Below are 23286 nucleotides of genomic sequence, written 5' to 3' on the forward strand. Positions count from 1 at the left end.
TCTACAGTACCAGTATTCGAGACATCCATTCTTAGGCTTATGTGAGTAGGGGTGCTTGAAATATATATAAAAGGAGCGAAGGAAAAGGAAATTTAGTATTGATGGCTACGCTGTAACTGCCCAGCTCGAGCAGTTGACGCCAGAACGGTCGATGAGAGGGGAGTAGAGGACATGGAGAGAGGGAGAGTATAGCGGGGACCCTTACATATGTACACAAACGGGCATGACGCATCTTAGTTCGCTTGTGGAGTGCCATCTTGGGAAAGAGTTTGTCAATGGGCACCGCACACTGTCATTGTTATGTACGGTGAGAAGCCGGGCAAACCGTTGTAAATGAGCTGGAAAAACAGCCCGACAAACAGGGCGTGAGAAAGGGGCATACAACAGCGGTGACCTAATAATGCAGCCCAAAAACGTCACAGGGTCCCTTAACCATTAGTCTACGACGACTCGTCGGCTAAAGCCATCTTCTTTTTCTTCTGAATGGATTGACATGCCCCCCGCCCCCTCCCTCCCCAAGTAGCGTGGTGCTACAAGTAGTTCTAAATGTATAGACAGGCCTCGGGGTCATAGGCGGGCGCATAGAAAGGGGGAGGGTGGAGCACCCCCCCTCCCCCCCCCCCCCCCCCCAGTACCTCGTCTTTCTTTGCACTGCGTTCTGATCATAAGAGCCTCCATTAGCGGGGTCGGGAAGAACGGGGCAGGGGGGGGGGGATACCTTTTTTTACCAGCGCGACGGTAGTTGTGTAGCGTATATCTCTTTGTAAACACTAAAATTGGCTTATTACAGGGCCTGCATGGGTCATGAGTCAAATGACTTGAATGATTCGAGCGTAATCGCGCGTATGCGAGTGCCAGAATGGCAGCGCTTGCATTGCCATCGCTAATGGGTGATGCAGATGCGTCGTCGACGACTGCACCAGTCGGTCCTTGCATCACATCCGACTCTGCTAATTACGCGCGCTGATGCGTATCTTCGGCCACTCCAACAAAACACCCGCAGCCAGCATATCCAAGTTTTCGCGCGCACGCTTGCCGTCAGATGTAACAGTATGCTATAATCCAGAACAGGGCGCGGAGTTCTGGATACATCGTGAATTCGTTGAATTCGTTCATCAAGTTGGCGGGCCCGTTTATCCATTTCAGTATTTCAGCCGCAGTGATGTTCGCGTCGTCGTGACGTCATCCCCCCTCCTCCCCTCCCATCTCTGAATCGCGGTAAAATTGCCTGCATATGAATGATGTCACGTGTATCCCATAGAGTTGTTGCTACCGCTAGTTGGTGGCGTGGCCGTGAAACCGCTCTTGTGAGAAGGGGCGGCAAACATCGCAAGTCGTCCAGCACTTCAGCGTTGGTCCCTTGCATTCGAGCTCCCTGCGGAATAAACGATTTTTCGGTAAGTCATTCTGGTTTTGCCTGCGCTCAGAGTCGAAAATTCACGCCGATAATTATGACGTACCTCTTTTTTCTGCCACTGTCTTCAACTATTCAAGATTAGGAGTTGGGCTAGTTCGTTAATGGAAGCACTGTATCTGTATTTCTTTTATTTTCTGCTATCTGTTTGTGTATGTATATGCCGGTGTGCTTAATGACCTGTCAAGTGTAAGTATCGTTTTCAATTCGAGGTATCCTTATGCGCCAATTTCTTTCTGCCAGATTATTCGATTATGGCACCAGAAAGCCGAAGTTTGTTATGGTCGTAAAATATACGCTGACCCTGGCTAAACGTTCTTCAGAAAGGAAACAGCGAAATATACGACACACTTGCGCACATTGTGTTCAACGTTTCACCTGCTCTGTGTTGTTAGTTATCGCTGTAGCGCAACATAAAGCTGAAACAGCTGTTTCCTTTTCAGCTGTGATCATAATTCAACTTTTTTTTTAAGTTCGTTGTGGATTCGATCGCCGGCAGTAAAAGTTTTTTTTTTTTTCTGATGCTTTACGCACTATGCTCAAGGACGCTGGTTCGATTCCCGGCTATGTTTCGATGGATGCCAAATTCAAGAACACCCGTGTACTTGGATTTAGGTGCTCGTTAAGGAACCCAGGGTGGTCAAAATGAATCCGGAATACACCACTACGGCCTGCCTCATAACGAGAGCGATGGAGGACTAGTTTGGCGGTTCTTTGAGGTAAGTCTAAATAGTTAAGCGTGACCATTTGTACATTTCAACCGACCCACTATCAACATGCGACTGCCGCGAAAGGGGATTGAACTCGCAACCTCACGCTGGGCGGCATGATGTCACAGCCACTGAACAAAGGGTGTGCATTTTAAAAAGCCTTTCTTCTGTGCCAAACCGTGCGCTTATTAATGCGAAGTCATTATATGCCCCATGAAACGGAAAGAAAAACGTTCGTCATACATCCGTCGGCGTTAATATCCGGTGGTAATAAAACTCACGTGACCAAGAGATTACGTCGCGTTGATATTGGCGCCACGTGACGTAATCGTCACGTGACGCTATCGAAAATTCAGTTCAGCCACTTTCGAAACCGGCCTTGCCCACTCCCGAAATCGGTTTGGCGCACCCATGTAATCTGTCTGGCACAACTTCAAAAATTGGCGTTGCCCTATGTAAGTACACATGACCAAGCGATCACGCCGTGTGACAGCATAGTCACGTGACTAAGAACCTTAAGTGCCAATTTCACATAACCAAGCGATGACGTCACGTTACAATGACACGTGACATGGACGTCGATAAGGTCGACATGTCCACATGCACCGCGGCTTCGCCGGCCGCACCAGCCTGTTTCGTGTCTCTGTGCTCCGCAGTGATTTCGCATTCAGAGCACGTAAGGGGATACGTAAAAAAAAGACAGATTAAAGACAGATTAACGGCTATTTCTGTTTCATACTTATTTTCTTGATCAACGTGGTGCTTTCGGGTTGTTTACCTCCCCGGCTGACGGGAACTTGCCAAATTATTAACACAACAGACAATTGAAACAATATAAAAGACAAGCAAAGCGCGAAATTTATACCATTCGTTGCTTCCGGACCGTCATCTGTCCAGCGTATCATAACAGGTGCGCAAAAGAAGACGCAGGCGCCACACGTACTCTATATAACGATGCACTTCCTAAGGCGCGATTTTTTCATGGTGATCCGGGCGACGCCCAAATGACGCGTGCAGTGTTTTCGATGCCCAAAAGGCTTGTACTACATAGCAGAAGTTCAAGTGACTACACGAGGGCAGTCTGGATCAAAGGTGAGCGCTGCAGTCTCGTAATCTCGCAGTGATGTCTGTATAGATACAAGATAGATACAGCATGTGGTTTACTGGGCAATATTACATTTGTTGAGCTTTTAGCTATCTGTTGTATATATAGCAGTAATTTGCCACGTAACGCGTTGGTATACATGGATAAAACGGACAGGAGCGGAAGGAAGGCAGTCGTGGGCAACACCTTTGAAAACTTGAAAATTGGCCAAATAATTGGTCAAATTCGATCCCTTGGCGATTGTAACGACAGTGGCAATTGCTTTCGTTAGCTTGTTGTCAACGGTACGAGCCACGTTGATCTCAAATATAGAAATGTGTTGAAACCACGTTTTTTAACAAGGAAACGTAGTATGAATACAGCTGTAAACTTTGAATCTGACTCGGGAAGCTCTCCCACAAGCAAGAAAGGCCGTTCCTTTGTTGGATAAAGGGATCGAAGGCCTGCTAGCATGTACTACACGTCACTTAACCTAGCCATTTATGAAGTGCTGCAACATCACGTGTCTTCCAAGTGAGCGCACCTTTTATCTCCTTATCTGGTACGCCTTCAGCATATATTTCTCGCGATGGCGTCACGCAGGTCACACGCTTGATACGACTCGCAAACGATTCGAAAAAAAAAAAAAATCCATGCTCTACGATTCTCATTTTGATCTCGTACCTTCACATACGAGTTATCATCGATTGCAATCCAGTAAGGACATTTTAATAGAATGGTATGACTCACACGAGATATCTTTATTAAGAACTTCTTTTGAAAATTATGAAACCGTTAAGCGCACAAAGACGGGAAAAAGAAGACGTGTGCGCTTAACGGCTTCATAATGTCAATGTACCAACTAGCTCGGACCCAGCCTCTGATTCTTTCGAAAAATTTTGCGGGGGAGGGGGGGGGGGTCAAGGCACACCTCTGATCAATAAACATTGAGCTGGTATATGAACGCTAGTGCGTTGAAGTATCGGTGAGTAGAAGTGAGTATCAACGTGATCAGTGATAAGACTGATATTAATGCTGAAATTTAGTAGTTATCAGCCATAGGTCGGCAAAAAAAATTTCGAGCTCACTCAGACTCACACAAGAAATATATTTTGTGCTTAGGGCTCACTCGCACTCACCAAAATTTTCCTCAACTGGACTCACCCGGACTCAGACTCACTGAAATTTGTCTCAACCGAACTCACTCGGACTCACTCACCAAAACGTTACTCACCTGGACTTACTCAGACTCGCGGCTCGATGTGAGTCTGAGTGAGTCGACTCATGAGTGAGTTCGCCGACCTATGCTTGTCCGTGAACGCCAGCGTCACCGAAGGGTTGATTCGTCCGCTCGAGCCAGCGAAGCGACAGAGAGACGCCAGCGTCAGCAGTTAGACACAGCTCTATACGGAAGCCAGAAACGGAGGCGAAACGCCAGCGCCGGGAGGACGCATCGTGCTCGGAGCAGAAAACAGTAGAAAAATAGTAGAAATGAGACCATAGAAGAGAAAATAGATAATCGCAAAACAAATCATATTATCTCAAGCAAGGAACAGAAAGGATATGAAATATCACATAATCACACCAACAGAACAGAAAAAGGAGATAAACACAAGATAAACACATGGGAAACACAAGCGAATCAATGTTCCGCAGTTCGTACAGCTTTCACTTGGGGTGAAACTGGTGTTTTTTGTTCTTTCTTTTTCCTGCTGATTGCGCTGATTCTTCGCTGGTCTGGCACTGCAGCGAGCACGCCATGACTGTGCCACGTGAAGCCAACCTTTTCGCGTTGCTTCCTTTTGGAATCTTCCTTTCCCTCGCTGCTCGTTTCTTCCGCACAGGCAACCGGTTGTTGTTTATCTCCCCATTCAGAAAAGACCTCCTCATCCCATTTTGGAAAGGCCGACGACTCGTTCCGTGCCTCCTTTTGTGGAAGCTGTCTTCCTCCTCTCTGCCTCCTCTCTCTCCCCGTGCGCTCCTCGAGGTCGTTTCACCCTGCTTGGTTGCCACCCTTTCCCGAGTGTCAGAGAAAATGCCACATTGCTGCAGACAGCGAAGACGGAGAGATTCGAAGAAGCGGAATCGGGAAGTTGTGTGGGAAAATACGGATAACTTTGGCCTGAACGCTCCCTTCTTTTTGGATTCAAAACCAAGTAATCATTTCTTTTATTAATTGTCAGTGGATCACCGCTATCTACTAACTAAGAAAACATGTTAAACGTCGCCGAAACATGGCTCCATGTTCTCGAGATTCGTCATTCAGGATTTCGGTGAACTGGGCTACTTGGTACTGGTTCATTACGTTACCGTCCCGTCGTTTGTGTGCCTTAGCTTTTTTTCCCCTCGTTCTTGTCGCGCTGTAACATAATGAGTCGTCGTTCGCTGATTCTGGTCTTTCTTCGTGCAATTATCTTTCTAACGAAAGCTGGGGTGAAAATGTGAATGTGAAAGTTTTGTTTCAGTTATTGGTCGCTTTAGCTTGCCTTTGCTATGCATTTGATCTTCCAAGTGGATGAAGTTTGCTCACTCCCACTCTCTTTTCAGGACTGTCCGGCGGTGGTGTGCCTTCGGTAGGGTCATCTGCGTTGCCGCAGACATCGTAGGCGTAATTACCTGAGAACGTCGATTGCCCGCAAAACCTACGTGAGCGAAATACGCAGACGCAAGATGCTGCAAGGAGGTGAGGTTTCACGCCTTAAAACAATATCTAGTCTTTTCGAGGTCGTGGGAGTTTAGCACGGGCGCGTCGACACGGGAGAATTGATGGGGCTAGAGTTAGTCACGAAGACTTTTTTGAATGTTACGGCACTGTCGTTGTTGACGGTCAAAAAATTGCTGGTCACATCTTCCAGATATCCTACTAAGTTTTGCTGAAAATACACTGCACATAATTCTCGCATGAACCTCGAAGAACATTACATTATGTCCGATGTGCTCAGCCGTTTTGAGTCTTGCCGTCACTGTTTGCTTTCATGGGCTGATCCAAAGCAGCACGTAGGGAGTTCTCTACGGTTAGACTAAAACTTAAACATTTTGACAGCGTTACCTGCCTGGTAGGGTTTGATTACTGAAGTAGGCTGTGAGATATCTCCAACCAAAGTTCTTTAATCTTCAAGACTACCCCTTCTTCAGGAGTGAATGTCTACCTGTCAGCCAGCAGCGGCAAGAAGAGATATCTCAAAGTCTACTTCAGGGAGTTGCCTCTGATGCAGTCGGCATGTGTTCACGCGACATTGTGTACTTACACTTAGGTTACTAGAGAATAGCGCACTTACACTTGCTGGGTGCTGCATATCTGCGAGGCCGCGTCCTCCCTGTCCCCACTGGACACAGGTGGCGCCAGTTCTGAAGTCAGGTGTCAGGTTCTGGAGTCAGGTTCTGGAGTCAGGTTCTGAAGTCAGGTTCTGGACACAAGTGGCGCCAGTTGTGGAGTCGAATGTCAAGGTACAAAAATCCAATAATCGAGGAAGAGTTAAGTCTGCCCGAGGTATTAAGTTTCAAAGACAGTTTTGGGAACATAATCGAACCTGCTGTAGAGACCATTTGGAGAAGGCTTTAAGATCGGTGGCTGACAACCATGGAACGCACGGAGTGAAGAAGGTTTTGCGGTTACAGTGAAAATTGGGAGCAGGTGGAAGATCGGAATCGACATGTTACCACAACCCAGAGAACATGGAATTTTAAAGAGCTTGGTGGCACTAGCCTTTACCTCGTTTCAAAGGGTATACTTCTAACATCTATACTTATCAATATTTTTTAAAAATTTTGCTTAGCCTAATATTCGTTAAGCCCCTCTTTCACTGCATGGTATTACATAGAGTTATACAACCAAGACAAAAGTTCACGAGATGACGAATGCTTAAAGCGACGAGAAACCGTTGAACAGCGATTGTAGCGGTATCCGACATGGATTGAAGTGCTTGCTTACCATAGCATTCTTATCATTCATTGTTTCTGTTCACTATTTCCAAACGCCAAACACCAGTATTCACCTTCTAAGAATCGGACCGTTTTTACATTTGGCCAGAATCGAATCGGTGACCTTCATCTCGGTTACGCAACGAACATTATAGTGACTGGGATGTCGCTAACAATACAAGAAGAAAGCAAGGTGTTTATGGGAAAGAACGGCTACAGCAAAACGAAAGGGCGCATATGTGAGACAATGGATTCGCTTCACTTCTAATGAGCAATATGAATTTTCGAGGGAACTGTTTTGCAACGTGGAGGCACAAATGCTAACATGAACATGGACCGTTCAATTCGCCTGCACCGCCATGAACCGGCTCGTGGATCTGCGCGGGAAGTACATAAAAAGTGTAGCGCGAGTTCTGAGCGGTGCATGCATGTTCGTTTCGAGTTCGCGGAACTCGAAACGGACGTCGAGGTGCACACGTGGTGCAGGACAAATGGTTCATCCACATGATTAATGCGCGACTGCGCGCATTGGCGCAAAGATCTCCGCTTATACTGCACACGTGTTCCCTAGCTTCTGAGGTGTAAACATACTCGGCGTGGCACATACACTCCTGCTTTGTCTTCGGCTGCGCTCTGCTTGGCACGCGCACACTTGAAGCGGTGTGCACTGTCAGCAGGAAAGGTGCATGACAATCGTGCAGATGTGCTGCTCCTTTCTTGAGTCTTTTTTTTTCTTTTTTAACGGAACAGCTTAGTACATAGTTCGGTACTGTTGCAGCGCTGAAACGAATGACAGTGTGCAGCACGTCGTAAATTATAGTTCAGGTGGCGTATAGGAGAATCGACATGGTAAAAGCAGCGCAAAAATATTAGCTCAGCTTGCACGAAGTCGCGCGAGGCTGGGTCGCAGCAGAGCTGGTGAACTAATGGTGGACAAATCGGCGCACATGTTCTGGGAGCGAAGTAGAAAAGGAATAAGAGGACGAAGATGAAGGCGATAAAGAAGAGAGCGCGTGCCGGTTCATGAGGATTATAGTTTTTCTACGCCACACGGCAGACTATACTTGCTGTACTGTCCTATAAATGACTATGCTTTCTCTCTCTTTTTCTATCACCTTTTTTGTGTACGTCGCTTTCTATCTCTTTCTCTCTATGTCTGTTTCTTTCTCTGTCTTTCTCTCTTTCTTCTCTTTTTCTCTCTTTCTCTTTCTTTCTATGTGTTTGTTTCTCTCTATCTCTCTCTGTGTACTCTGTCTCTCGTCTTCTATCTTTTTCTGTTTCTTCCCTTTCTTATTTCTTTCTCTCTCTCGTTCTACCCTTTCCCTCCTCCTAACCCTCACATCTCTCCTCCTCACCCTCGCTTTCCTTCCCACCATCTTGCTGTATTATACTATACAAGGCTATGCTCTTCTTTGACAGCGTGCCTGGACAGCGTGCCTGGAGAACGCGTGTTCGAATCTCGCCTTCACAAGAAAAGTTTTTAACACGAAAGTGTTTTATGCCGGGGTCCACCAAGTACATCCGTCACGGATATGACGTTGATAAAATGGACACCAACGGGTGAGAAAGAAAAAACCAAGAAAAAGATACCCCGCTGGGAATCGAACCCACGACGTTGCGACCGTGACGGCAAGCGCCCGACGCGCTACCCACTAAGCCATCTCGGGAGATGCTAGGCTCGGCGCGAACGCGCCTTATATCTTTCACACATTCTCTTTCGCGGCGGGCGGAGCGGGGCGGTGCCGCCGTCTGTGAGAGGTGAAAAGAAGCAATACTTCACGATCGACACTTACTAGCATGCTTACTAGCGCTTACTCCGAGATTGCACGCGATATCTGAGGTCATGGTTAAAGCGTCTCGATAACAGAGAGGTAGAGTGGCCGCGCTGGCGTCGCCGAGGCAGCCTTGACGTAGTTACGTTCTTTGCCTTTGACTTCGTGTTAGCGTGCGTCGGCTCATTGGAGTAGTGCATCTTCCACGTGCACCAACGGGATTTCTCCGCCGCCGACTGCTTCAATTGCGAGAGCACCGACTAACAAAACTGCTGCAATATGCGTTGCAGAAAGGACGCGATTTCGACGGGCGAATGTCGTGCTTTGGTGGAGCGAGAGCAGCGCCTGCGAGACAGAGGCCAGCGGGACGCACGCGTTTGCGGCTCAGGCTACGAACCTCTACCTCCCGTGTTGCTGAAGCGCAGTGCGTGTTATGTATGCATGAGCACAGGCGTCGGCTACCCATTACTAGAAAGCGCACACCGTGCCGTTTCTCTCCTTAATTGACGACGCTTTGAAGAAGTGCATACCGGGTAACAGTGTTGATTATGAGCTTCTTGATATCATCCTTACGCGGGATTCACGATTCGCTGTGTCCAAATATATGTTCACACCGTCAGCTACCACAACAGTTTAATCATGATCATGGGCGTTAGTCGTCGCGATAGAGACATGCTGTCAACATGGGTGCATCCACGTCAAACGGTGCTATAGCTGCCGAACACGAATAGACGTTGTACAAGCTCTGATATATCATTACACAATAAGCACTACTTCTGTGAAGACACGTTTCACTTTCGTGTTATACTGATTCCTATGACGGAGGGATCAACCATGTTTTTTTTTTCGCCAAGAAATTGTCCTTCTCTCTCTTGCTCTCTCTCTTTCCTAACCTCTTTCTGCAGTCGTCCTCTCACCCATCAAGTTATTGCATCCCTCACCGGACAAATCGGCGCACGTCTTCTGGAGCGAAGCAGAACAGGAAGAAAAGGAAAGCGATGAAGAAGACGACGAATACGGCGCGTGCCTGTTCATGATAATGATAATCTTTTTATTTTCGACACACGACCAACCTCGACGTAAACAGCTCTGCTGTTAAGGCGCTGATCCAGGACAGCGCCTGTCCTGTGTCGTTCTTCTTCTTGTGTTGTCGTCTTTGTGCGCTGCTTTCGCCATGAAGATAAACCAATTGACCCAGTTTTTCACGCCATTGCAAGGCGAATCGTAATACTTGTTGCGTGGCTTTGTGGGCAGAGCTTGTGCACCGCATTGTTAGCTCGTAAAGGATATGTAGTTCCTCGCAGCTCTGGCATTTGGACTTGCACAGCTCTAATTTGCTTAATCGTTACGCAGGCTTTCCACAGCACCCTATCACGCGGGTCGCTACGCTCGCACCATGCCAGCAGCTCGTCCTTCAGCGGTCCACGCACCACTTGGCGCGCTTCAAATATTGCCTGGTTGCCTGGTTTCCCGTTGCTTTGTCAAAAACTAACCGTTTGGTTACGAAGGCCGCGGTACTGCATCCACTACTCCGCCACCGGCGCTTGCTTGGCTTTGGACCGCCACCACATGCTGCCAATTACAGGCCCCAGCCCTCAGCGAGACTCATCCGACAGCAGCTTCTTGACTTGGATATACTTCCTTACAAGGAAAGGCACGTCAAGGTCACCACGTGCGGTGACCTCTACAAGGTCAGTTTGCAAAAGATGGCTTTTTGCTTTGCTGGTTGCACTACAGCATCCTTTTAACGTTGCTTACTGGGTCAATTCGTCGATCTTGTGTTGGTGGTGGTATAAGGGTAGAAACATTAACGCAAACAACATGCTTGTTTTATTCTTGTTTATTGGCGAATACCTTACATCATATTCAGCATATGTTGTGAGGGAACTCTGGCGTTGCCTGCGAAAGCTAAGGCGGAAAGTTGGGCAAGCTGATACGCATTCAGCGGTAAAGGGCATACCTGTCAGCTTGAAGATTGCGAGGGTGGCAGCGCTTATGGTTTGTAGGTCCTTGTGTTTCTCACGTTCTTCGTGTCTACGAAGGCTGCAAGCATAGGTTAGTACAGTCAACACGCATTGACATAAGTGACGATACGTCGGTATTTGACTCAAGACGCGGCTCCATGAGTGCAAGTTTATTTAATATTTATAAATGCAGCATGTTGTGATGATTACCTATGTGTGTATAGACAAGGCTGCCTTGCTTTGTTGAGAAAGCTGTATGTTTGGAGCACGATAAACTGTGTCATTAGAATGTTCGCATGCACGAACCCCAGAAGGCCGAGTCAGTTGGATTCATCGTAGAAGAAAGTAGGGCGTTCATGCGAGGACACGAGAAAAGAGAAGGTGGACGTCCTTTGCATGTTATTAGTACATTTATTTCACATGGTTATGCTTTGTGACCTAGTAGAAATTTAATTGATGCAGAGGGTGCTCTCGGTGCGCCTTACTTTTTCTATAACATCTACATAGTCAAGGCCCATAGAGTAATGATGAATTATAGAAGGGAATACCGCTAAACGCAATGGAAACCGGGGCTGGCGGCCACACACGTCGCAGGAAGCGTGTCTTCCACCTGCGTGCTCAGCGCACGCCATTATGAAAAGACAGTGGCTGCCGCACGTTGCAGCCAGCGCGAAAATTTATCCGTCACAATTAAGAACCGAAGTTTTATAGGTATTTGCTTCGCAGGTAGTTACACTGCAGCGCTCTGTGCGTTTGTGCGTAAAGCGGTTGACAAGTTTTTCCGAATAATTGCGTGTCATTTAAACCCCACTGAGAACCAAGCACACTGGAGCGAGTCCGCCGAGCAGGGTCACGTATTGGATAAGCTTTTTTTGTGTGTAAGAGAAAGAGTACGCTTCAGTGGTGCAGTGGTTACGGTGCTCGGCTGCTGAAGGTCGCGGGTTCGATCCCTACCTTGGCGATCGCATTTCAAGGGAGGCGAAGTGCTGGAAAGTCATCTGTGCGATGTCAGTTCATGTTAAGGAACACCAGATGGTCGATATTTCCGGAGCCCTGCACTACGGCGTGCCTCATAATTACATCGTGGTGTTGGCTCGTAACACCCCAGATAATATTATTATTGTGTAAGAGAAAAGGTGCAGGAGATCAATACGCGGGTTGTACACTTGCAAACGCTGAGCGCGTGACTGGGTGCTTAACTCCTGGTTTATTTCCTACCACACATGCTAGTGCCGTAAACCATCTCCCCTTTCCGGGACGCAGAAATGGCGAGGCGAAGGTCGTCGCGGGTACGAGCAGGCACCAGAGACGGGCGCTCACGTACCCGTCGTGTACATTCACACTGGCATGGACCGCATGGAGCAAGGCGACCGCACAGAGCGACCGCTGACCTTGATGTTAACGGGGGCACCGGGACATTACGAGGACTACGGGAACAACATTCCTTTCCTTGACCAGCATGGCGTGGACGTTCTTTGTTTCAACTGGCCCGGTATGAGTCCGTTTCTTGTATACAAGCCGTGGGATCGGATGGTTTCCGGTTTCTGCAGCTGTAATATGTCTACTGAATATGCTGTAATATCTGTGACCGTTTGTAGCTGTCTCCCACGCCAGAGCGAGTCTCTAACATCCGCTGCAGAGCTCATGATTACCTGTAAAGTTTGTCTACAAACACGAGAATATGCATACATCTGCTCCAGGTACATAAGGCGCGTTTAAATATTGAAGCACATGCAGGCCATATTTGTCTCTATACGCGCACTAAAGTACTTTCTGTAACGTTAAACATATTTGCAAGAGCTCTTCTGAGGCTACGCTGACAGTTTGTTTCATCAAGGCGTCTTGTGAGGCGGCGCATGGCTCCGGAGGTCATCCGATCCCCAATCTATCGGAACCGTGAGGTTGCCCCGAGATCGTCATAGGGAACCTGGACTAAGGGATGTGTTCCTCTCGCTGTTTCAACGACCGTTATTAGGTTCACCTAGCGCCCACACCACATGCTGAAACTGCTGCTTCCGCACAAACCACACGTGGCACGGATGGTCTAAAAGTCCGTAGGGAAAATGTCCCATATATGCTTAAACATGGTTTTCAGGCTACATTAAATAGCGTTCCTAACAGTACGCACATGTGGAACAGTGTCCTGAATAACAGTAACCACTTCTCTGAAACTTAACTCCACATATTTGCTTGAAAGTCATTTGAAAAAGTAGGGAGTTCTAACAAGCCGAACACGGTGGCGTATTTGACACAATTATGTGGAACTTCAATTCACCTAGGTGGGCAAATATTTTATTTCGCTTGTAGCTGAGACCTAACTGGACAGAGGCAGGGTGACGACATCGCCTTCGACGCGGCCCTTTGCAACAAATATTGTATGTTGTCCATTGCAATCACTTGTATTTTCCCTCCCACTCCTCTCAGTAATGATAAAAAGAATGCTCCATACAGGCAACGCATATTTCTCGTTTTGATCTTTGTTATCCCGTCACTATTCGCCGAGCTTTGTTCACACAAAGAAGCGCACTTCACGTGCGATGCCGTAGTTCAGATATGTTTCTAGGCTGCGCGAGCACTTAACCATTTCTCCATCCTTACCCTATTTTTGTACCATCCATTATGTATTCAGTAAAAGTTAGTTCATTCGACACCCCTAATTCGGAAAATCGAATAATTCGGGAGCGTTCTCTGGCCCCGGCAAGCCTATGTACTGTCCAATGGCATCAGACCCTTGTTAATTCGGTCATATTTGGCCGCAACCCGGTTAACTCGGACGATCCTCGGAGCGCGCCGAGCGCGAAGCACCGCGAATGTGCGACGCAAAGGAGCGAAAACAGCGTTCGCGGACAACGGAGACGAGGCGGGGAAGTCTGCATCGCCATCGCCAACGTTTTACGCCATCGTCGTCAACGCGAACCGTAACGACGGTAACGACGTTTCGGGTTAAATTCAGGTTAACGCGCTTCGGGTTAGTTAGGACAGGGAGGTCTTGAGCCGCACTCACATTGTGAACAAAGTTGCAAGTGGCGAAAATTGCGGCTTTTACGCTGCTCTTATGCAAAGCAAGTACAGAATTTACGTGTTCATCATGAAAATGAAAGTGTATTGACGTAACAGACATTGGTTTATTGCTTTCTTGATGCTTTTGATAATTCGGAATTTAGGTTAATTCGGGCAATTTCTTCCGGTCCCGTGAAATCCAGGTTAACGAGCTTCACTGTAGCAGGCAAACATCTATTGCTGGAGCAAAGGTGTAACGGTTTTGCATGTATGTAAGTACATCCCCCAGTGTAGGTAGCCATCCGGAAGTGTTTCTGGTTAACCTCCCTGCCTTCTCCTTTTCTGTTTCCTTCCTTCCTTTCTACCTCATGTTATGCGGCCTCTCTTGCGTGCCTTTTTCTTTTTTCAGTAACCTAAGTAGCTCCTCTTTCAACCGCACTCAAATTGCTTCAGTCTCTCTTTACCAGCAGCTTTTGCCTTTGTGTTTCACCAGACTTTGGGTTCACCTTGGAGACCGGCTACTGGTGGCATAGCTGCGATGAGAAGACCAGATTAGTCGTCGATTTCCTCAAGAAACTTCAGATCAATAAGTGAGTACCATCGAGAGCGATGACCTGCTTATTTCCCGATAAAAAGCACCGTGACACTTATTGACAACTACTCTTAACACTGTACTGAGGGAGCGTTGACCATACTGATTACATCTCGTATGTGTTGGGCTCGAGTTGTTTTTTTTTTCCTTCCCGGGAATTGCTTCCTGAACCGGCGCATGCGCGTTCATAGCGGGCCACTCTCATTGTTTGCAGGATCGACATGCTAGTAAGCCACAGCCTAGGAAGTACTCCCGCGTTGCAGCTGGTAGCAGAGGACCGCAGCATTGATGTGAAGTCCTTGGCCCTGCTAACGCCCATCACAACCAGGCACTTCAGGTGAGCTCATCCCATCGGATGAGACAGTGTTTACGATATTCATACGGACACCTCAGACCCGAAGACTCCTCTTCAAATCGATTTTCATCCGAAGGGAAGTTGCAAGCATGAGAAACGTACGTTTCTGTTGTTGCTGTTGAAATAGGCAGGACCACCACATATGCTGCTATTGAATGACGGGACATATACAGGTTCCTTGTCTTAAATTTTTTTATTGACTGAAACACCGATGTGGAGCTGTAAAATGACGTCATATGCTGGTCTGTTGTAGCTGTATCCTAAATTTTTGTGGGAACTTGCGGTGTTCAGGCCTACACACGGGCGTTTTCCGTCGTCTCTCGCGGTACAATTGGTAGACCAAGTTGATATGAAATTTTTGTTAAAGCTGACAGCGATAATGCGTTTAAACCACTTCCATTCATCTCATCACGCATCGGACTTTATGTCCTGAACGATTATACAAAATAATGGCTTCCGAGTTAATTTTGAAAAGGACTGAAGTGAATGTACACAATTGGTTACTGTGAGGCTGAAGAGACATACCTTCAAAATTTAAAGTTCATTGATTGTATTGTGGCAGCGCTCGAGTTGTAGTTAAACATAATTACTCTCTTCGATAAGACTTAGCTCTAAACCTCGAGGAATAAGAAAAGAAAGCATGCTCACACTTTCACTTTGTATCACGCAAGAACGCCATCAACGCATGTGTGCAACTTTACTTTAACGACACCGCCAAATGAATCCCGCAGAAAATTAGGCCAAGGAATGCATAGGGGACGTTAAATTTTCGTCTTTAACCATATTGTAGTAATTATGGCGTAAACTGAAAGGAATTAAAGTGGACGAAAAATCACCCTTTCCGTCGGTGGGATGGGGGATTTCTCGTCCACCTTAATTCATTTCAGTTTACGCCATAATTACTACAATACAGTTAAAGACGATGTCCATTATGCTTTCCTTGGCCTAATTGTCTGCGGGGTTCATTTGGTGGTGTCTAACAAAGAAACGAGCTCCTTGAAAAAAAAAATTCCCCTTCTCTCGCTCATTTACTTTATCGACTTGCTGATGTTGTTCTGATTTCCTTCACGCTGAGCGAACGATGGTCCTTGCATTCATCTTGTGCTGCGTACACTGACCCGGGAAAAGAGAGAGAGAGAGAGGAAGAGGTATAAGACAGACGGGTTTGCCAGTTTAATATACTGAACACTGAAAGATGGAGTAGGAGCAGGACAAGTGAGGCACAAATGAAATCAGTCAACTCCATGTTGCAGGGGTTCCCGGAACTCCCTGCTCTTCAATCCTGCAGTCAGGTGGGCGACGAAGAGTCGACGCGGGGCACGCTTCATGATTTTCTTCTTCAAAGCGGTCACGATGCTGAGCATGCACCCAACCATGGGCCGACCGTATGACGCCTTCTTCGCTTACCACTCGAGCGTCGGATACGACGAGCATCGGGTTTGTGAATGCACCTTTTTTTTTCGCTCAGTCCTATCGTACGCAAGATTTGTAACTCAGGTCAGTGTCACAGAACACAGTCAGTGTCCTCTGAGGGGGACTTAACATACCAAGTTTGGGGTAATTTTGTTGAGCCAATGGGGCCAAAATACGATACACTGAAATCCGTGACGTCACGTGGGGAGATTTCGGCGCGAAATTTAAAAATGAAACTTTGAACTTGATTTTCTCCTTTATTAATAAACCTACGATTGCGAAATTAACGACATTGGAGTTTTCAGAGCAGAAGTTATCGATCTATGCCAATTCATTGTTTCTCTTTAGTGTATTTTAAATTGTTACGAAGTGTTCAGCAGGCTTTCGCCTTCAAGTGCTGAAGGGGTACTGCCACCATTTTTTGAATGCGAGTTTCCTCTGCCATACAAATCTCTTGTATACAGAGACGGCTCTGAGCAAGTTCGAAACTCAACAAATGCTAAGATATTTTATTTTGATATTAAAGTCAATTTCAACATGACGCACCTATCGACATCGACACTAGTTTGAGGTCAGGCTGCAGTACTAATTCTGGTGACTTCACGCAGCAGCCCGGCTAGTTGTGATGATATCAGGTACCAAATCTTCCAATATGGCCGCTTGTGCGTCACCAACTGAGCCACGGTGCGGAGCGGCCACGGAAACGTCACGATATCTTGCGCGAGTACGTGACGAGAAGCTCATACCATGTTGTGGCGTCAGGGTACAGTAGGAATCGAAACTAGCTTTTTAACGCTATAGCGCTAAAGAGTTCGTTTCGCAGAAATTCTGGTGCCGGTGTCGGTGTCGGTGTCGGTGTCGTTGGTTGTCAGCGAAGAACCATCATCTTGTCCGTGACCGAAAAATCGAGAAAAATGCAATTAAAAAAAGTAATAAAAATCTTATGCTCGAGCGAGAATCGAACCTAAGATTTGGTCACCCATTTACGCAGAGTCGGGTTCTGTGTAAATCGGTGACCATGTGGTAAAAAAATTTTTTGGGTGTCTTGCATTACCACACCTCTCATATACGTAGCTCAGCGGCCTGTATCGGTCAATGACCCAGTACCACCGCCGACACATCGTCGCAGGTTGAGCAGCAGTTGCGCACAATTCGACACCGCAAGGTGCCCACGCTCGTGATTCTGGGCGACAACGACAGACTCCTCTCGAAGAAAGACAACCGGAAACTGCTGAGAAGATTGGGCTGTGAGTCCGAGGGGGCCTGTTTGTACGACGCGGATGGGAACCTCCTCCGAAGTCGTAAGAATACGTGCACTCCATATACATAACACCTCGAGTAACATGAGAAATCAGGAGCCAGTATCCGGAGGGAGCGGCTATTCAGTAGTTTCTTGGCGTTAGCTAATGTAGCTGGTCGTGAAGCAGAGGGATCCTATCGGTTGCTGGGAATTGACGACTCAAATGACGCGCACCTTCCTTGTATAGGAACGTCACGTGGTCGACATATTACCGTTCTCCACCTCCTTTCGTTTTAACGCTACCACAGAATACCACGAAAACACGGTACCACACGAACATTGCGCTTGTGTTCGTGTGTCATTACGTATTATCGCATTGCCCGCCGTCGTTTAAAAGCCATGAATAATTACCATAGGTCCGGCCGAGTTGTTTTTTTTTTCTTTTAAGTTGCATTGAACAGGGGACTATACAGGCCCGTATACACAAGAAACAAGAAGCAGACGCATACGCAAAAAAAAAAAAAAACAAGTATGCAGGGCCACGCTGCGCTAGGTCAGCATCGTCTAAAGCAGTTCGTCTTTCTTTTACAGTCAGCGTCAGAAGCTTTAAAGACCACGAGGCGCCAGAAAAAAACTGAACATTCCCGCTGCTTCGGCAAGCAGCCTTGAATTTTGATTTCCGGCCTGTTCTAAACGTGCTAACAACATGTAATGTGCAGTTCAACCGAATACAGTAACGAATTGCTGGGAAATTCAGTTTTCTCGGACCTAGTGTTCTCCAAACTTTCGACGCCGACTGTACACGAGTTCAGTTTGCTGGTTTTCATCCTGCAGTTGACCATATGCACCAACTCGTCCAGTGTATACCCAGCCTCGCTATCTATTCCCAAATGCGTTGAAGCATTTGCTATGCATAAGCACGCCTCAATGATGTCGACACTTACCTCTCCACTCACAGGTAGTTGCGACGACGTGGTGAAGGCAATCGAGTTGAAGGATGGATCGCACTACGGATTCGCACGCTGCCCAGACATCTGCAACAAGGCTTTGCTCGAACTCATCAGCAGGGTACAAGAACGTTAGTTCAAGCAGAGATGGACGTGGCTCGCAAGCGCACTCGATTGTTTCCTCGGATTTGAAAGTTGACGAGTGTACTATACAATGTACAGTCAAGCAATTCACCTTGCGTAATTGATTATGCATAATGAACTCAACTGCTTACCTCACGTGCCTTTGACTGGCAAGTATGTCCTTGAGGCATAACATGGTTAATGACGTTGTAGTGTTTATAAGAGAACATCGTGTTAATACGGCGTACGATGCTCATAATATTTTAATCCATTGCTCCGTTCTTTTGTATAAGGAGTTTGTTTTTACCTCTTTGCTGCAGTCAAGCGTTGTCGCGCATACAGCCGGCTTTTCTTCATATGCCGTCGCTGCAGTCTCAGAGCTGTTCTGTGCTTTGACTGCGGTCGCAAGGGACTACATTGACTTGCAGCAACTTCAACAGGAAATAAAAAGAATGTTGCCGAAGGACAAAGGGCTGGCTTTGAGTGATGTATATGTGACTTTTACGATACGACGCCCATTTTCCCAAGGGTGGGTATCCTCCCAAGCGATTTGAGGCTTCCTTCATGCCGAGAACCTGGCCACAAGCCAGGTTCCCAGCAGAAGCGTTTTTTTTTTTTTCACTGTGTTTGACGCAACCTTCATGAAAACCAGCAGATAATGAAGCCAATGAAGCTTATTGGAACGTTAATTGCACTGTTCTAAGTGTATTGTAGTAACCGTGACATAGGCGTGAAGAAAGTAAAGCGGACGAAAACCGACTGCTTACCGCCGGCAGGGACCGAACCTGCAACTTTCGGATTGCGCTCCCGATACTCTTACCGATTAAGCTACGGCGGCGGTCGTCCCCTCGTCCACATTATCAGGTATTTATGTGCACGAAACCTGGGAGTGTTAGTCAGCGCCACCCGAAGCCATGCCGGCGAGTGTGGAACGCTTTCTTTTTGCCAGACGGCGTCCCGTAGCATGTGAACCACGCAGCAGGTTCGGTCCCTGCCGGCGGCAAATTGTTTTTTCGTCCGCTTTACTTTCTTCACATCTACGTCACAATTACTACGGCACACTTAAAACAGTACAGTTAACGCCCCCTATATCTTCCTTGGCTTCATTATCCGCTGGTTTTCAATAAAGTTGTGTCAAACAAAGTAACGAGCCCTCAAAAATTCCCTTCCTTCATTTTTGCACTGTGTAGTTAGATATGAGTACACACGTTAAAGAACCCCAGATGGTCAATATTCGGGCCGCCGAGGTGTTATAGCGGTTGCGGTGCTCGGCTGCTGACCCGAAGGACGCGGGTTCGATCCCGGCAGCAGGCGGCCGCATTTTCGACCGCATTATGGCCCGTCTGCTCAGATTTAGGTGCACGTTAAAGAATCCCAGGTGGTTGAAATTTCCGGGGTCGTCCACAACGACGTGCCTCATAATCATATCGTAAAACACCAAAAGTTATAATTAATTTGTAGTTTGTCGCTACGGCGCATGTTACAATCATTTCGTATAGTTTAGCAGCGCAAAAGCTTATAATTTTTATTTTTATGGGAAATTCCAGGGTAACTCTTGCTTAGCGATGATCAAGGACGAGTCGTACGACGTTCAAGCCGTGTTGCTGCCACTGCATCTTAATTTCATTGCAACCTTTGGTTCATTGACTTTCTAGCGACACCTTCAGCGTTTTATGCATTGATGGCACTTTATTTTTAAATTCCGTGGTTTTGCGTGACAAAATCGCGGTATAATTATGACCACCTGAAGTTATTTAAGGTGCACATAAATCTAAGTTCACGGTCGATTTTGCATTTCGCCCCCCTCCCACATGTGGTTGCCGTGCCTAGGGAATCGAACCCTCATGCTAGCGCCTATCGCGACGCAACGCTGTAGCCTTTAAGCCGCCATGGCGGGTGGATTCCCTTTTTCTTTTTTTTTTCTTTTTTATACCCTGCATTTTTCAGTCGCGTGGTGGCTGGCAGATTCCTTGCTGTTTCGAAGAAACCTGTCACGCAAATTATATGCTACTTTTGAGATAAACCGGTATATTTTCTTGTTTGCTGCTACGCTTTGGTAAACCACACCCGTGCAGAAAACGTGAGAGTTTCAAGGTTGGAACAGCAATTTCCTTTTTATTATTTTTAGGAAGAGTAATGGACGCTATAGAGTATTCCAGTTTTCTAATTATAATAATGAAAGAAAAAAAAACTCAATGCCGATGAACGTGATTAGCCCGCCGTACAGTACTACTTTTTTCCCCTCTCTCTCTCCTGGAATATTTTTATCCCATTCCCCATCCCTGTACAGAGCAGCATGCCAATGTTTATATATGCGCCGGCAAAAATCTATTCTTCCAGTAAAGTGTCGCTCTCTCTCGGTGCTCGAGACCTTCGATTCTGCTATAGTCTTCCGTGAGAATCCGCGCAATGCATCGTAATTGAGCAGAAAAACAACCCGACTCGCAGGACGTGAGGGAAAGGCACATCGGCGCTTTGTTAATGCAATCCGAATACCTGATATGCCGCTGCACCATCGCAATTAAGCTGCTGGCAGTGCTAGCCAGCGCCGCGGCGCTGGCTCACACTCCTAGGTTGAAGTGCGCAGATATACCCGATAAAGTGAACGGGAGGATGACCGCCGCTGCAGGTCAATTGGTAGAGCATCGGACGCGTTGTTCGAAGGTTGCAGGTTTGGTCCCTGCCGGCGGCAAGTTATCTTTTCCTCCACTTTAATTTCTTCTCATTTATGACATAATTACCACAAATAACGTCCCCTATACTTTCACTGGCTTGATTGTCTGTTTGTTCTCATTAATGTTGTGTCTAACAAAGAGAAACGAGCCCTTAAATTTCCCCTTCTTTCGTTTTTCAGGAGATTCGTTAGTGTCCACAGCCGAAGGTATGTTCAAACAATTTGGGAACCTCCGGGAACACTAAGGAATCCCAGTCCCTTTAGAATGACGCTAAGGAGAGCGCAGACGAAAGCCTATGCTCTCACGATGCATTAAGTTACATTGTAGTTCTCGTTAGATTGCAGAGTGACGCCGTTATCGAAATGTGCAACCAACTAACCGCCCCGACATCGGCTCTTGTGATAAAAGAGAAAAAGAAAAAAAAAACTCACAGGGCCCCTATGCATTCGCCCAAGACGACTCGAAAGTGAAAGCGATCTCCCTTTTCTTTTTCTTCTCAGTCAATGTATTGATCCACCCCCCCACCGAAAGCTTTCTGTACCTAACGTGGTATTACACTGCCTCCGGGATCGGAGGGAATGCAGGCTTTCTGTATCTCACCTGGTTTTGCACTGCCTCTGTGATCCGCCCAAATTCGACCAAACGACAATGTCATGCGATCACGTCTTCATGTAACGTCACGTTATGTGACGTCACAAATTTCGCGATCTGGGACGTTACCACGCGATTTTTCGCGTCACTTCGGTTGACGGGGCGACGGTCGACGCCGACGGACAATTTTCGCGTTTGATGAGGAATCTAAGGCTTTCGCCTAAGGCTCTTATCAACGTGGGAAACTACAGCTAATGACTGTGCAAGCGTGATCATGCCTACGAGTGCCAAAATAGCTATTTTCATTGCCGCTGCTAATAAGCGATGCAGCTGTGCCGACGGCGGCCGCCAGTCGCCTCTTGCGTCACGTGCCGCCGGCTCGGCTGAATGCGCGCGCTTTTGCGCATTCTCGATCACTCCGACAAAGCTCACGTATCCGGCGACTCGGTGATTCGAACGTTTCCGCGCACTCGCTCGCCGTGGGTTGTATCTTCTCGAATCTAGAAGGTGGCGCAGGGTCGGTGATCAATCGTTAAATATCTTTCATTAAATCGGCCACCCTGTTTATTCTTATCTTTTTTTTTTATTGGCGCTAGTATGCCCTACGGCATAAGTTAAATAAAAAGAAAGAGTTCAGTTTCGCGGATAAAGGCCAGGAGCGGTCGATGCAAAGGCCCGCGCGTCCAGCGCGTTAAGTCAGGTGGTCGACCTACATATCGCGTTACAGTCTCAGTGATGCTCGCGTTTTCGTGACGTCATCATCGTTGCTCTGAATCGCGATACTCGTCACTGCAACGTAACGATGTCACGTGGCGTTGCTGCCACTAGGGGCGTGGCCGTGAAACCGGTCTGAGCGAAACTTAGAAGGGGCGGCAGACGTTGCGAGTCGTCCCAGCACTTCAGGTCAAGTGCTTTGCATTCGAGCTCCCCCCGGACCAAAGTACTTTCCGGTAAGTTACGCTGTTTCCTTTATTGCGCTCGAAATAGAGAATTCAAACCGATGGTTATTGTCTAGTAGTAAACTTTCCTTTCTTTTTTTCCGCTGCTATACGAGATGAGGGAATCGGTCTACTTCATTGATAGAAGCATTGTATCTGCTGTTTTTTTTTTTGTTTGTTTCTGTTCTCCGTTTGCGTATGGCTGGTGTGCTTGAAGGCTTGCGGATTGTAATTCGAAGTTTGAAATCCGTATACTTTTATGTGCCTTCGTTTATCACTGTGACACTACAAAACCGCTCTTTTTCGTAACAAGATACATTGACCGTTCCTCAAGTTTCTTAAAAAAGGAACACTGTAATGCTGTCAACGAAATAGACCAATACACTTGTGCATTTTGAATGCAATGTTTCAGTTGCTCTGTGTTTAGCTCTGTGCAGCCGTGACGGCAACGCAACTTAGTTTTAATAATTTTGTTCTAAAGCTAATGAGTGCCGGTGATCATTTTTGTAGTAGTTGTTGTTGTTGTTAAGCTTTACGTTTTCGATGG

General features: G+C 47.0%; 2 protein-coding genes across 2 annotated transcripts in view; both read left to right on the forward strand.

The window, feature by feature from the left end:
• The first annotated feature begins 5878 nt into the window (after positions 1–5878).
• Positions 5879–19009, forward strand: LOC119381623 (uncharacterized). The gene is made up of 8 exons (XM_037649396.2): positions 5879–5891; positions 10255–10592; positions 12129–12357; positions 14359–14455; positions 14672–14794; positions 16066–16249; positions 17355–17526; positions 18424–19009. The coding sequence occupies exons 1-8, from the start codon at positions 5879–5881 to the stop codon at positions 18546–18548; spliced, it is 1281 nt and encodes a 426-aa protein (XP_037505324.1). The 3' UTR covers positions 18549–19009.
• Positions 19010–22631: 3622 nt separating this feature from the next.
• Positions 22632–23286, forward strand: part of LOC119383063 (uncharacterized) — a 49985-nt gene continuing 49330 nt past the window's right edge. Inside the window, exon 1 of the mRNA XM_037651051.2 lies at positions 22632–22751. The gene's annotated coding sequence lies outside the window, so the exon portion shown is untranslated. The remainder of the gene's footprint in view (positions 22752–23286) is intronic.

This window comes from Rhipicephalus sanguineus, chromosome 2, assembly GCF_013339695.2.
Source record: "Rhipicephalus sanguineus isolate Rsan-2018 chromosome 2, BIME_Rsan_1.4, whole genome shotgun sequence".
NCBI lineage: Eukaryota > Metazoa > Arthropoda > Arachnida > Ixodida > Ixodidae > Rhipicephalus > Rhipicephalus sanguineus.